General features: G+C 34.7%; 1 protein-coding gene across 2 annotated transcripts in view; it reads left to right on the forward strand.

Annotated features, from left to right (window-relative positions):
- slc6a20 (solute carrier family 6 member 20) overlaps positions 1 to 15,597 on the forward strand; it is a 19,870-nt gene continuing 4,273 nt past the window's right edge. The window contains exons 1-12 of one of the 2 annotated variants that reach the window (XM_077221536.1): positions 1 to 36; positions 177 to 388; positions 2,128 to 2,320; positions 4,978 to 5,118; positions 5,213 to 5,304; positions 6,207 to 6,434; positions 7,542 to 7,652; positions 7,743 to 7,984; positions 9,297 to 9,459; positions 11,535 to 11,739; positions 12,660 to 12,819; positions 14,280 to 14,445. In XM_077221536.1, coding sequence (XP_077077651.1) covers positions 2,203 to 2,320; positions 4,978 to 5,118; positions 5,213 to 5,304; positions 6,207 to 6,434; positions 7,542 to 7,652; positions 7,743 to 7,984; positions 9,297 to 9,459; positions 11,535 to 11,739; positions 12,660 to 12,819; positions 14,280 to 14,445 — 1,626 coding nt within the window. In that variant the 5' untranslated portion in view covers positions 1 to 36; positions 177 to 388; positions 2,128 to 2,202. Of the gene's footprint in view, positions 37 to 176; positions 495 to 2,127; positions 2,321 to 4,977; positions 5,119 to 5,212; positions 5,305 to 6,206; positions 6,435 to 7,541; positions 7,653 to 7,742; positions 7,985 to 9,296; positions 9,460 to 11,534; positions 11,740 to 12,659; positions 12,820 to 14,279; positions 14,446 to 15,597 lie in introns of both variants that reach the window. The other variant, XM_077221535.1, reaches the window with a different exon arrangement.

Genomic DNA, 15,597 nt, shown 5'->3' on the forward strand with positions numbered 1-15,597 from the left:
AGTTTGAGCCTGCGTAGAACGCTTGGCTATCAGGAGGTGAGTGCACATGTTCGGCTTCACCTCTCTCCGTTTAAATCAACGGGGTCGCTGTGTCCATTTCTTTTACTGTCTATGTTTAGTGCAGAGATGTTTATGTGTGCGCGCCTCCCGTTGAGCGGCTTCACTTTTTGTTCCAGTTCCAGAACAATGCTCGCATCATCACTGCGGGACAGAGCGGCTCGAGCAGTGAGGCTGCTGAGACATCAAATAAACCTGGGTCACTCCTGGAGCAAATACATGCGTTTGGGTGTCCTACCAGTGGGATGCATGTGGAAAAACAAGTTTGCATGCAGTTTTACAGCTGTGTCGCCTGCAGCGATCCTCCAATGAAGGAAGCTTCGGTCACATTGTGAGTTATGAGACCTCCGCAGATGGGACGCACCTGTCACTCTTCCATTGCATTTTGGGAAATGTTTCCCTTTCTTGTCTGTTCCCGATTTGACAAGCCAAATAGGGTAATCACTTTATTTCAGTAACCTCCCACTTATCAGACACTTTTTATTCTGGCAGAATTATTTTAGAATGCTTCAAATAGGCCAAGCTATTTTAGCTTTTATTCTTCTTATTTAAATGTTTTTATGGTTTTGATTTTGGTTAAATAATGGCAAGTATGTCTGTGAGTATTTGCAAGCCGAGCCTCTTTGAGCTAAAATATTTACTTAAGGTCCCTCTGAGATTTTAAGTTAATATTTCAATAATTTAACAACACATTGACATGCTTTTTCGATGGTTAATGTGGTCACATGACATGCAGTTAAGCATAAAATATTCCATCTTTTTAATACTATATAATATCTTGAATAGCTTTTATTTTTAATTATTTTTTATTTTAATTATGATTTAATTAATTATTAGCTTCTCATCAACCCCAGCCCCAGTGTGGGAATCCCTGATATATGTTATCATTTGGTTTTGCATGATGCTGCATCCACAAAAGTCAAGCATAAAGAGGCATTTAAAAACGAATGCCTGATTCATACATCTCACGTCTGCGGTGCATATTAGTGATGCATATTCATATCATATTTATAATGTTCACTGCATAAGCTGATTGTGTAAAACAGGCTTGAGTTTTTTTCTTATTTCAAAAAGTAATCAAGGTCACGCACCTGTGAAAATACAAAACGTCAAATGTTGGGCACAATATAGCTCTACATGACGTACACAACTATTGTCAATTAGTTGATTATTAAAGTACAATGCAAAGCATTGTTTGCATTCTCAGTCTAAGTGATTAAAGGTAAATTAAGTTTGAGGTGTGTATGACCTTCATGACCTTTCCATCCTGATGGGGTCATGACACATGGATGATTGTATTATTTTTATTTAAAATTATTTATTTTAATTTAGATTATTTTATTTTTATTTTTTTTTACAAAAAATGGAACAGAATTCAGAATGTATTTTTGCAAAGTGTAAGTGTTTTATTTAAGAATATTTATTTATTTTAATTTTACATTTTTATGAATGGAACAGACTGCAGAATGGAACTTTTTTTCTGAGCTCTTTTAAACTTGACACATTATCTTAAAATGCAAAACGTCTATTTCATGTGACCAACAAACCCACTAGACACAATAATAATAAAAATAATCTTTCGTGATCAACCGGACATCATTTGCAGGTGGTTTTATAGGAGAGAGAGTTTTTCATTCTTCAGAGCATCTGATTGGACAAAGGTTGTTCAGGATGATGTCATAAATATTTATGTTTTCAAGAAGAGCAAGATTTTACATTTTAACTGGATAAACCTGCTAAAACTTGTAGGACAACAAATATAGATTGAAGCGACAGACAGACAGGCACTAAAAACACCTTCAAAGGATTGATTTATTACGTCTTTATTTATGTCTTTACAGAATGTACTTGGCTCTTTTAGAAACTCTGCAATAAAAAGACGATAATGAATGTTTGAGGAGATAACACACTATGATCAAACATTTACCTGAATTACGTAAATAAAGCAGACAGTGAAACTTTCCATCCCTCCCTCCGGCTTCATTAGAAAACTCCCACTTTACACTCTGAGCTGAACTTCACATTTGCACACTGGACTTTGAAATATTCCCAGACTCCATTGTTCTCTAGGGATTTGCAGAGTGCAGTGTGAGTGATCTCCTCCTGTTCGAGTGGACCGTGTTGAAGGACATCATCATCCTGAGCATGGAAGCCCGTCCGTCCTGGGACAGTCCTATGCAGTTTGTCCTGGCATGTGTGTCTTATGCAGTGGGACTTGGGAATGTCTGGCGTTTTCCGTATCTCTGCCAGATGCACGGAGGAGGTAAGATGATTGTGTTTTACTTTTTCTCCTCATGCTTGCAGTGTAGATCGTTTAGTTCTTGACAGAGACACTGATAACAACAACAGAACAAAACAAAATATGTGCAATTTTATAGTTCTTTCCCAAAAAAATCCCTAAATCTAAAATAATAGATTTTTGTTTTTTTTGCTTTTTAAATCTTAGAAATATCAAAAACAACTCTACTTTGTTAAAAAAAAAAAAAAGTTTATCTGTATGTATAAAGAGTTTTTCCTGGATGATTATGTATTTTACACTGTAGTCATTAGCTATATCCTCCATGATGATGCTCATGGGTGTCTTACCAGTGGGATGCATGTGGAAAAGTTGGAAAAACAAGCATGGCTCTTCAATAAAAGTTTAATCCTTTCAATCCTCAACATTTGGACATGCAATGAAGATGTTATTTTGGTCAATATTAACTGCAATGCATGACATATGATAAAACATGATGTCAGTCATCTTATGCCTTTAATTTAATGAACAAAAAATAGGCAATGTCTAAATGAGCTCATTTGTATTTAATAGGACTAAATCGAGCTGAATATATTACATTAATAAAGATAAAAGATTTTTCACAAACAGATCAGGTAGAAATGGTTCATTATAGTAAAAAAAAGTCAATATTTACTTTTTATACTGTGGCTGTTACTATATTAATTATTATTATACTATTATTAATTATTAGCAATTACATACATTTTTCTCATTTTAGTGCATCTTTTATGTTATTAAATCAGAAATCATTGTGTGTGTGTGTGTGTGTGTGTGTGTGTGTGTGTGTGTGCGCGAGCGAGAGAGAGAAAGAGATTGCGTTGAGCAATCTCAGATGTACGTGTGTGTGAAAGAGAGAGAGAGAGAAATTGTGTTGAGCAATATCAGATGTTCAAGAGTGAGTGTGTGTGTGTGTGTGTGTGTGTGTGTGTGTGTGTGTGTGAGAGAGAGAGAGAGAGAGAGAGAGAGAGAGAGAGATCATGCAGGTCTTTTCAATTTTCTTTGAATGAAATTGCAGTAGGAGAAGTGTTAGATAAGTGAAGTAAGTGTTTATATACTTATATATTTCTCTCTTGTTTACTGTCTCTTCATGTGCACTCATTTGTGCAGAAAGTCAGTGTTCTCGTCATCAAAGAGTTTTATGGTCCGTGAACTTCATTGAGCATCTTATCCAGATTCTCAGCACATATCAGTTGTTCTATGGTTAAATTTAGTGTTGGAATTCTGAGTGAAGCAGAAAGTCAAACTGAGATTCCTGCTTTACTTCAGCTGAGGCTCTTCTAGATTCATCTGGCAGAAAACTGATCAGCATTTCTCCTCCGTTTCATTCGTCTGCTTTATCGTCTCTGGTTATGCATTCAGTGCGTCTTTGTGGAGCATCTCCTGAATAAAAATTCACAAATCTTTTGTTTACCGTTTAGCAATGCGATCAAAGTACAGACGTAAAGGAAGGTGTGTTATGCGCAGTCAGTCACTGCTGATTTGCATGATGCTGTCAAGTATTCCAAAATTCCCTCATTATCCAGAGTAATCCTGTTTTCCTGTGAGGATTAGAGAGAGTTAGAGGTGCTCAACCTCCAAAGTGCTCACATTTACACTGTACAAATAACATGGAATGAACCTAACATGATTTTCAGTAAATGAAATGTTCTTATTAATCACATTTTGCATAGCATAAATGCATCTAGAATTTGCATCTTTTATGCAAGTAATTTCAAAATGTTGATTTCATGAATAATAACCAACTTTTTAATCTATATCTATAAATTCCTGACATGTGCTCCTTAAATCTCTATAAACTGATTTGTAAAAGTGAATTATACAAATGGCTGAAAAAGTCATGGAAATTCTCTGGTAAAAAAAAAGCATGAAATTCATCCATTGTTATTTCAGTATCATTTATATGCTATTAAAGTTTTTCTTAATATATACATTTGAAATTTAGTTAAAATTGTAGTAAATTTTAGTGATTTTGTTCTCTCATTTTTATTATCTCTAAAAAAATTAAATAAACTAAAATGTAATATAAACTGAGTTATTTTAGAACTTTAAATTAACCTAAATGACAATTAGAAATGTTGCTGAAATAAAATATATTTAAAGTTTTTTTTATATATTATTTTATTTCAGTTAATGTTTATTTTCATTTCAACGTTATGGTTTTAGTTTTAGATAAGTTTTAGTCCTTTAGTCCTCATGAAGCCACACAATGATGAAATAGGAGTTGATAAACAGAGATAGTGAACTCTAAGAGGCTACTGGTTAAAGTCACCATGAAATCAAAGTTCTTTTTTTTTTTATGAAATATTGTCATATTTATTCTCAATGATTTATCCATGCACATTACAATTTTTTAATGCATGTACCCTCGTTATCTCTAATCAAAATAACTTCCTCTTGCAGCAACATCTTTTTTCTGATGATGCGTTTGCTGGCTCGAGGGCGGGGCAACCTGTCAATCACACATGAGATCCACCAATAGCAAACCACAACCATCCATTCAATTCCCCAAAATAATTTTTTCTTGTTCCAAAAGCCACTTAACTTAAATATACGTCTCAATAGGGAAGGATAGACGATCACAACTTCCGTTTTATGCTGACTTTAAAGTGACCCTTTTTGTGTGTGTGTTTGTATTCCTCCAGGGGGGTTTCTGATCCCGTATCTGCTGATGCTGGTTCTGGAGGGGATTCCTCTGTTCTGCATGGAGCTGGCCATCGGTCAGAAGATGCATCTGGGGAGCATCGGAGCGTGGACCGCCATCAGCCCGTATCTGGGTGGACTGGGTCAGTGTCCCGTTCTTCATTTACAAGACATTTAATGCCATAAAATGATCAGATATCATCCTTCATCATCCTCATCTGTACATGCATTTTTCAGGCATTGCCAGTGTTGTGACCTCCATGTACTTGTGTCTGTACTACAACGTAATCAACGCCTGGAGCTTCTGGTATCTCTTCCATTCATTTCAGGTTAGTTTATTGAAAAATAAATGTAGATGTTTCTATGAAGAGAATAATGTTTAATCTGTGTTTATCAATTATCCCAATGCTGATATAAAGAGATGAGGAAGGTCGATGGTCAAAATGGATTATTCACTGTAAAATGTGGATTACACTTTTATTGACAGCTAAAAGCATCATCAAATCCACCAAAATATGTTACACACGAATATGTTTGTGTATTTGCTAAGTATAATTTACAAATAGCGAATAGGATATTTGAAAATATATTGACAATTTTGATATGAGATTTAATTCTCTACACTGCAAATAGTGATTTACTTCCTCAGTGTTTTTGTCTTGTTTTCCAGTACAATCTTACAAGATACATTTATTTGAGATGCAACATAACATGGGTTTTGGGAGAAATGTATAAAAATTAAGTGATTGTTTATGCTTAAAATAAGGAAAATATTAAGTTAACTCAATGTTTATGTTTAAAACTAAGTCAATGGCTTCAGAAAAAAGAAACTTCCTCTAAAATAAGTCGATTTTTCTTAACCCGCTGGCAGATATTTTTTCTCATTTCAAACATAAACTTAACTTTTATCAAAAAAAGCCTGTTATTTAGCATCTTAAGTAAAGAATATTTGTACTAGAAAATAAGACAAGAAAATCACTTTTTGATGTGTAAACCAAACTAAACTTAGTTACTTTGGCAGAAAATGACTAAATAATCTAAAATCTTAAAATCTATTCAGTGTTGTAGAGTAAAACTAAAATGAGAACTTTTTCTAAGTAGCTCCTAAGTAGTTTCTGAAAAGATTTGTTTGACTCAGGTGGAACAACTTGATATAAGGAGTATGATCTTTAGGAAGTATTTGTCCTGGATCTGTGGATCAGAAATGTGTTGTGTGTTAATGCGTCTGCAGTCAGTGCTTCCCTGGGCCGAGTGTCCCGTCAACAGTAACCGGACGGGGTATCTGGAAGAGTGTGAGGTGGCTTCACCCACACAGTACTTCTTCTACCGCGAGACGCTGAACATCTCGTCCTCCATCGATGAGAACGGAGGCATTCACATGGGCCAGGCGCTGTGTCTCCTGCTGGCCTGGATCATAGTCTACCTGTTCATCGTCCGAGGGGTCAAATCTACCGGGATGGTGAGACTAAACCGTCTGATTCTCAACTGGTGACTAACACCAAAACCGTCTATTGTACAGAAGTAAACATAACATCCTTAACATCAAACATTGAAATGGATTCATATGTTTTTTAATTGACTAATTATCATCTTGTGAAATATTTGAAAGGTTTGTTTTTATAGTTTAAGTGTCGGATTTCACTTCATAAAAACATCACACACACACACACACACACACACACACACACACACACACACACACACACACACACACACACACACACACATATATACGTATATATCACTGTGTGTGTGTGTGTGTTAGTGTATGATGGTATATATAGGTTTGGAAACATTAAGGTTTTTGAAAGAAGTCTCTTAATCTCATCAAGGCTGCATTTATTTGATCAAAAATACTAGGCCTACAGTAAAAACATTAATACTGTGAAATATTATTACAATTAAAATGAACTGGTTTAAAAAAAAATTATAAAAATTATTATTTATTCCTTTCTAAGCTGAATTTTGAGTAGCCATTACTTCAGTCTTCAGTTTCAAATGATCCTTCAGAAATCATTCTAAGATAATGTCTTATTATTATCAATGTTGAAAATAATTTTAGCTGCTCTATTTATTTATTTTTTATATAAAAATGGGTTTATTTAAAAAAAATCATAATACACTGCCATTCAAAAGTTTGGGCTGAGTAAGATTTAAAAAAGAAAAGAAGAGAAAATTAAATAAGTTGTAGGCCTCTTTTATTTAGCAAAGGCACGTTAAATTTATTTTAAAAAAGACCATAAAGACTAAATGAATAAATATTACAAAAAAGTTCTATTGATAATAAATGTTGTTCTTTTGAACTTTCTATACATCAATGAATCCAAAAAATAAATAAAATATGTTTAACAATGATCAAATGTTTCTTTAGCACCAAATCAGTATATTACAATGATTTCTGAGGGATCATCTGACACTGAAGACATGACCGAAAAATATTTCCAGGAAAATAAAATCACCGAAATATTTAAAAATAATTATGTCAAAATATATCACTAGAGAAACCATCTTAATTTACAAATTTCATTTAGTTCCAAACCATTGTACCTTTGACTTCCCTCCACAGGTCGTGTATTTTACAGCTACGTTTCCATATGTGGTTCTGATCATCTATCTGATCCGTGGAGTCACTCTTCACGGGGCCTGGAACGGAGTGAAGTACATGTTCACACCCAAGGTAAGAAAGTCCAGCTTGTTGGGTGATTCTTCGTTGATTTCTGAGTGTTTGGGTTGTAGTTGAGTGTGCATTAAACACGTGTGTGTTTAGCTGGAGCAGTTAGCAAACCCTCAAACATGGATCAACGCTGCCACTCAGATCTTCTTCTCTCTGGGGTTGGGCTTTGGCTCTTTGATCGCTTTTGCCAGTTACAACCACCACAACAATAACTTCGAGAGGCAGGCCGTGGTCGTATCACTCATCAACTGCGGCACGTCTGTGTTCGCCAGCATCGTGACCTTCTCCATCTACGGCTTTAAAGCCACCTTCAACTACGAAAGCTGTTTGGAAAGGTGAGACGCCAGCGATGTTCTAACGTAGGCTATACGAGTTTAAAAATGAGGTTTAGTCAATCTGTGATCTTATCGAGAGATACACAAACCTCTTGGGTCGTATGATGTGCAGAATGAATGATCGATCGTTATCTCATTATTTTATTCCATAAAACATTAAACGGAATGTTTGCAGTCGGTTCATTTTATGACCTCTTAGCTTTTCTTAGTTTATTTTTAAGCTTGTTTCAGATGACGTCTTTCAGAATGTTTATTGAAACTATTCAGACAGAGTATCATCCATCACTTATTCACAGAACTATCATGAAATCTACAACAATAATGATGGTTTTCAAATAGGTTTCCGAAAACACTCCCCTCATCTGTCATTGCAATGGACTCATTGACTGCCCTATCGAAAAATACATTTTTCACATACATTTTAGTATAAGTACACTACAAATACCTTTAAATATTTATGTACTTATTTAATATAAATACCCAGCTATTGTACTTTTGGTATACTAAATTAATATACTCAAAGTCTGCTAAATCGGAACAACTAATTTTGTACTTAATATACGTTCGTTTTCCGGAAATAGTGCTGACGTTCAACTAAAGATACTTATTTGGTTGTGCTAAAGTGGAACAATTGCAAGTATACTTCAGCAACACTTTAAATAGGCTATCTTGCATTCAAAGATATTATACAGAGATCATACTATCCTTATTAATAGTGATATTAAACACATTTTAGGCTTAATATTATGAAATGTGCATTGTGCAATAAAGAAGTAGGCTACTGCAAATTTTTTATTATAATATTAATATCAGTAAGTCTCTAGCGATATGTCAGTAAATATGTTAATTGATTTGTAGTATACTTAGTATGAAATAAATGTATTTTAAATAAATTTTGGTCTAAGTTTTTTTCACTAGGGTGTGTTTACATGCACATGAAATTCTGTTTAAATTCAGGTTGCAGCCATATTCTGAATATGATGTTTATATGTGAACAGGTATCTGAATATCCCTGTAAACTTGCTTGTTTTAATTTGGGGAATCAAAATATCATCTTAAACTGAGTCAGACAAAAGTAAAAAAAGAAAAAAGTTTCAAATACTCCTTTGGCCGAGAGACAAGGAAAGACATCTGGGACTCTGAACATCAAATTGTGATACAAGAAAGTATTTTAACATCCAAAAAAAGTACACTGACATAATATGAGTGTTATTTGCTCAGTAAACAATGCAGATGAAACTTGTAATTTCCCAAGGAAGCTCTTCAGATCAGTTTTCAGAAACCGTTTTCTGTGCTGTTAATGTTGACCCAGGATGAGGCTGTTACTGCTCAACACATTCGATCTGTCTGAGGAGACCATCAGCACTGAGAACGTCAGCTCCTGGATCAGTCATTTGAACTACACTCATCCTGAGAGGTTTGCGGCCATCGCTTCAAAGATTGAAGAGTGCAGTCTAGGGGCTGAACTAGACACGGTAAACTGACCAGTTTATCACCCACATCATAAGATCATTGTCCACATTACTACACAGCGACAGTGATCAATGACGGACCAATTTACCAGCGGAATTTTGTACATCTATTTCTGCTTTATTTTATTTGTATTATTTTATTATTTTAGGCTTACTTATTACTCTCTATACAGTATATTTGTGTTTTTGTTTACACTCTGTTTACTCTTTGTCCAGGTTTGTTTTTCTTTTCTCCTATTCGCTTGTATAGTGACCTTGTCCATACAGAAAAATATATTTTCAGATGTATTTTTAAATATATTACAAAATATACAAAAAAATGGCCATATGGATGGTAAAATATATTTGTATAAATATATTTTCTGAGCAAAAAAACAACAACATTATAGTTATACAATCTATCAGAAACAGACCGTACAAGCAATACAAACCAGGTATAAGAAAACCATTTTCTACTGTTTTGTGTTAATCGGCATCTAACTCAGCCAGTAAAGAGCTACATTTAGCCTTAGATGTTATATGAATATGGTCCCTTTAGCACAGGTTTTATCAGCTGACAATTAAAAGACTTAAACATTATAAGCACAAATAAAAATTTACTTTTTAAAAACTGTGATATTCCTTTAAAATTATGTTTTAATAGATTTGATTATTATTATTTTAAAAAGTACATCTTACTATGGAATTTCTTTCATAATTCCCTCGAGTTACTTTATTTATCTCTACAAACTTTTATTTTGGTGGGTTGTAAATTAAAGACATTTGAGCTTCTGTGTGTTTTAATAAACTATTATTATTATTATTATTATTATTAGGCCTACTTGAAGTATACTCTGTGCAATAGTAATATATTTCTGTTATATTTTCTTCAAGCTATACAAAACTTTGATTTTGACAGGTTGTCATGAAGACTTTAAAGTTTGTGAGTGTTTATATGATACGAATGAATGACGATAGTTTTATCAAATGAAATGGTAAAATTCTTGTATAGTGACTCTCATAAAAGCTCTGCAATGAAGTTCAAATGTGTGCATGTCCTCCTCATAGACGCTGAAAACACCACGTGTCACGCGCGCGTCAGTGTGTAGTAGAGCACACATTGAGCGCTCATACACAGAAACACACAGAACATTCAGAGTTTATTTCAATAGCGAGCTTTAATATTCATAGACACTTAGTACATATCGAGATTTGATTCATTGTATCATTACTTTTGATTTATTCATTCAAAAATGGCCAAATTGCGTGACGTTCCGCTTTACAGTAGCCTAAGTTACATTTGTTGCTGGATTCCGCGATTCGATCCGTGTCGCTGCGCAAACACAGACGTCACGGGCACGGCGGGGTGAATTTATGAATGAAAGTTCTTTCACAAAACGATGTTGTTACGAATCCTCACGCTTTTTAAAGTGGGTATACGGAGATCTTTGACATTTCCTAGTGGGCATACGGAAATCCTTGACATTTTCTAGTGGGTATACGGCGTATACCTGCTTATCACGTAGACTACACCACTGCTTATAAGCTTTCTATGGTCAACTGGTCAGTCTTTGATAACTTGGTGTAAAAATCGCTGTGTAGCAATATTTGTATAAATACAGTACCTGTCAAAAGTTTGGAAACATTAAGATTCTTAATGTTTTTGAAAGAAGTCTCTTCTGCTCACCATTCCTGTGATGCAAAGCTGAATTTTCAGCATCATTACTCCAGGCTTCAGTGTCACATGATCCTTCAGAAATTATTCTAATATGATGATTTGCTGCTCAAGAAACATTTCTTATAATTATCAATGTTGAAAACTTCCGCTTTACATTTGGAAACAATGATACCATTCAAACATTTGTGGTAAGATAAAAAAGAGAGAGAAACTAATACTTTTATTCACCAAGGATGCATTAAAGTAATCAAGTGACAGTGAAGACATTTATAATTGTTACAAAAGATTTCTATTTAATGATTCCTTTGATAAATGTAATAAATGCTGTTCATTGAACTTTCCATACATCAAACACATGATTGTGGTGTGTGTGTGTGGTGTGCGTGTGGTGTGTGTGTGTGATGTGTGTGTGTGTGTGTAGGCGGTGGAGGGCACTGGTCTGGCGTTCATCGTGTACAGTGAGGCCATTAAGAACATGCCTCTGTCTCAGCTGTGGTCTGTGCTGTACTTCATCATGCTGCTGCTGTTAGGGATGGGGAGCATGCTGGGAAACATCACGGCCATCATCACTCCACTGGGAGACCTCAAGTTTCTGTCACGCACACTCAGCAACGAGACCATCAACGGTAAGAAGGAATCCCCAGGTGAATGCTGGTGTGTCACTGAACGAGCTGGTTCAGGTGTTCATCACTGCAGCTTGACCAGCATGAACGTGCACTAAACTTGCCTTGTACTGGTCAGTAATGGAGTTTGAACTGGTTTAACGTAATAAAATGATAATATTTCAAATGTTTGTTGTGAAAGTTTTGTAAATATTGTATATTTTTTTTTATGAGCCTGCAATACAAAACCATCCCATCATTCATTCATCTATTTTTTTTACTTATATTTTATTTATTTATTTATTTTTATTTGTATTGCAAAACTTTCCCAATGTTCATTCATTCATTTATTCATTCATTCAATCACCTTTTTATTTATTTATTTTTATTTGTATTACAAAACCATCCGAATATTCTTGATGTTGCTTAATTTCTCATTCATTCATTCATTGTTTTTATTTTACTTTTGTATTTTTATTACAAAACCAATACTCTCGATGCTGCTTAATTATTAATTAATTCTTTCATTCATTTATCTATTTATTTATTTGTTTTTATTCATGTATTTATTGTATTATTTTATTTATATTAGAAAACCATCCCAATCTTCTTGATGTTCATTCATTCATCTATCTGTTTATTTTTGGTGTTTATTTATGTATTTATTTTAATTTTATTTGTATTACAAAACCATCCCAATATATTCTTGATGTTGCTTCATTGTTTGATTTTTTTTGTTTATATGTTTGTTTGTTTGTTTGTTTGGCAGGGGCAATTATACAGAATTGCGCTAAACTTTATTGCGTAATGATCAGCAGATGCTCTTTATATTTCTGCTTCTTTCTAAGTGAAATCCTGTGTGTTCAGCGGTATATGCGTTTCATGAGCGCTTCTCTCAGGTCTAGTCTGCTTTCTGACTGTAGTTTTCCTCTGGTTTCCGCCAGGTCTGGTGTGTCTTCTCTGTTTACTTCTGGGTTTCGGCTTCACCAGCCGTTCGGGCAACTACTGGTTCACCATCTTCAATGAATACGCCGCGACGTTTTCTCTGCTCTTCATCGTGTTCATGGAAGTCATCAGTGTGTGTTACATCTATGGATTGAGAAGGTGAGAAATTCAATGACTCTTTACTTTACAGGCTCCAATGATGAGGAATGAATTCACTTTAAAAGTAGGGTGCAAAACTCTTACAAAGCATTTCATTTTCTTGTGTTTTTCTTAATGGTCAGTAAGAGCCTTTTCCTTCAGGAATCCTCAGAAGGTCAAAATTTACATTTTACATTTTTATGATTAAAAAGCATCTGTCTTTTATAATCGTCAGGACTAAAGTCTGCAGCATTCAAACTCCTAATATACTTACTGTTTCTCGTAATTCTTCACTGTATGTCACATAATCATCTGTAAATGTGTTCATAAGCTCTGCACCGTTTAAAACTCTTTCAGCATTATAATAATGCTTGTTATTATGGTTGTTTTTCATACATGTTCATTTAGGAAATTCCTGAACTTAAGTGAGAACACATGATGGAAAACAAACAAAACACCTGAGAAGTTTTTAAAGTGTTGAATTTAAGCAATTCAGTAAATTTCTCTTCTTGTCATCCCAGCCAAAAGGGAACATTCTCAGACCTTTAGCTAAAGCACTCTCAGCGTTTTGAACAAAAGTTCTTCCAGTAACCTTTATAAAACATTCGTTCAAAGTTATCTGGTCGTTAAAAATGTTCAGCACAAAATTGTCACAAACAAAACCCACATTATTTATACATCATTCATGGAACAAAACCTGAAACATTTAGTTGGACAATCATCTAACGTTTTTTTAATGTTAATTTTTTTTTTTGTTGAATTTCAGAGACGATCAAAAGTAACAAACATTTGTGAAATGGAATGTTCCCTTTACATTCGCATAACCAAGAAAAGGCCTTTTAATTTAAAAAAATTGTAAATTGTAAAGCATAATCAGGTTTTTTATAATCCCCATTTCTTCTACAAAAATAACCAGGAAAGACAGATTTTTTTAAATATAATTCTTGCTGCCAGTAAATATAGCAATCACTAGAACAGGAAGATCCTCCCACTAAATATGAATAGCATGAAATTGTACAAAATGTGGGAAAAACTGTGACCTCTTTATTAAGATACTGACCAATTTCATCATACTGGAGGAAATGGCTGATAAAAGACAAAAAAATCAGTTTTAATATTAAAATGAAGAATTAGAAGAAATTAATATTTTTGTTTATTAAGACCAAATATAAAATGTGCCCATATCACCTAAGTGGCCAAAGAAATATTTTTGCTTTGTATGATTCATGCGATTTTAAATACTTATATTTAACCCTTAATATAGTTTGGACTGATGACTGAAACCCAAACATGCATGAATGCAACATATGGAATAAATAAAATATTGCCTATGCTAACCTTTATATTTTTTGTTCTTTGTTTTCTTTGAACCTTGTAAAACTAAAAAAGGATATGATTATTAAGTTTAAATAAATCCTGCATTGCACAGGTTTTGAAGTTGTAGATGTTTGTACTGATTTATTGTTGTTCATCTTCCACAGGTTTGAAAAAGACATCGAGGACATGTTGGGGCATCGGCCGAACTGGTACTGGAAGCTGATGTGGGCCGTGATCAGTCCTCTACTCCTCATCAGCCTCTTCATCTTCTACATCATTAACTACATCCAGGGCGGGACACCCACCTATCAGGCCTGGGACAAAGATCTGGTACTGCACGAGTCAAACTGGGCTTCTGTAGGGGGAAACTCCAGGGCGTTTACGAGTGGATGACAATCTGACATTGAATTAAAGCTGCAGTCCGTAGCTTTTTTAAGTTAAAAATAATCCAAATTAATTATTTAAAAAAAAACATCTTCAGCCAGTGTTCAAAACTATCTGCTTGCCATAGCTAGATTCAAAACGGTTAGCTTGTAATAATGATTTTAATTCCAGTGGTACTGGTGGGTTTTCGCGGGAAATTCGAGCGTGTCTTTGCGTCATTACGTCACACCCGTACACATAAAGAAGGAGTTTCGGCTAGGCGGCTATACTGCGCGTGAGGAGATGTAGAGATAGGCTTTTCTCGCAGCACTTTACATGATTAAACTTATGGCAGATCCAGAAACATCCAAACAACAATCATCAGTGTCAACTGGAGATTAACCAGTTATAAAACCCAAAAGACTTTGTACTTCGGATTTAAGGTGGAAAGAGAAAGAAACCGTCTCATGCTAACACAAGGATACACATCGGTGGGGCTTTTGAAAGGTGCGTGAACCCCCGAAGGGGTTCGAAACGGAAGAAGAGACATCTTTTTCTGTGAACAAGTAAGACATTTCAATAGTTCAATCGTGTAACAGTACGTTTTCTTAATTCACACAGTTATGGAGTTTCCTTTGTTGTGCCTTTCTCGTTTAGCTATTATGGAGAATATGAATTCTGAACTACACAGGTAATCTTAAAACACATTAAATAACGTTAGTCACGCAATGCTGATGTTGTTAACATGAACAATTTGAGAACAAAAGTAGGCTATGATTTGCACGGTTGCTGTAAATCGCGCTGATTAAATCTAGCGATCGCTTGTCATGTCGAATGCTTTCCCCCCCTTAGTTGATCAGAACAAAAATGGATGTTACTTACTTGTTCAGAAGACATTTTCCGGTGAAAATTCTTATGTCGGTCAAACTTTCAAAACGTGAATCTGTGATTCTGAATGACAGTATCCACACAGCGCGGTGATTGACAGCAGCACTCGCATCAAAACACTGTTCATCCGCACTGTTTCATGCCGATTTACAACCCACGTAAAGATGATGATTCCGCGAATCACTGCAGTTACAGATTTCAAACAGAGATGGCGACAAAAAGGGAAAAAGC

The sequence above is a fragment of the Siphateles boraxobius genome, unplaced genomic scaffold (genome assembly GCF_051911475.1).
Source record: "Siphateles boraxobius isolate OS27281-9 unplaced genomic scaffold, OSU_SipBor_1 84, whole genome shotgun sequence".
In the NCBI taxonomy this organism is placed as follows: Eukaryota; Metazoa; Chordata; class Actinopteri; order Cypriniformes; family Leuciscidae; genus Siphateles; species Siphateles boraxobius.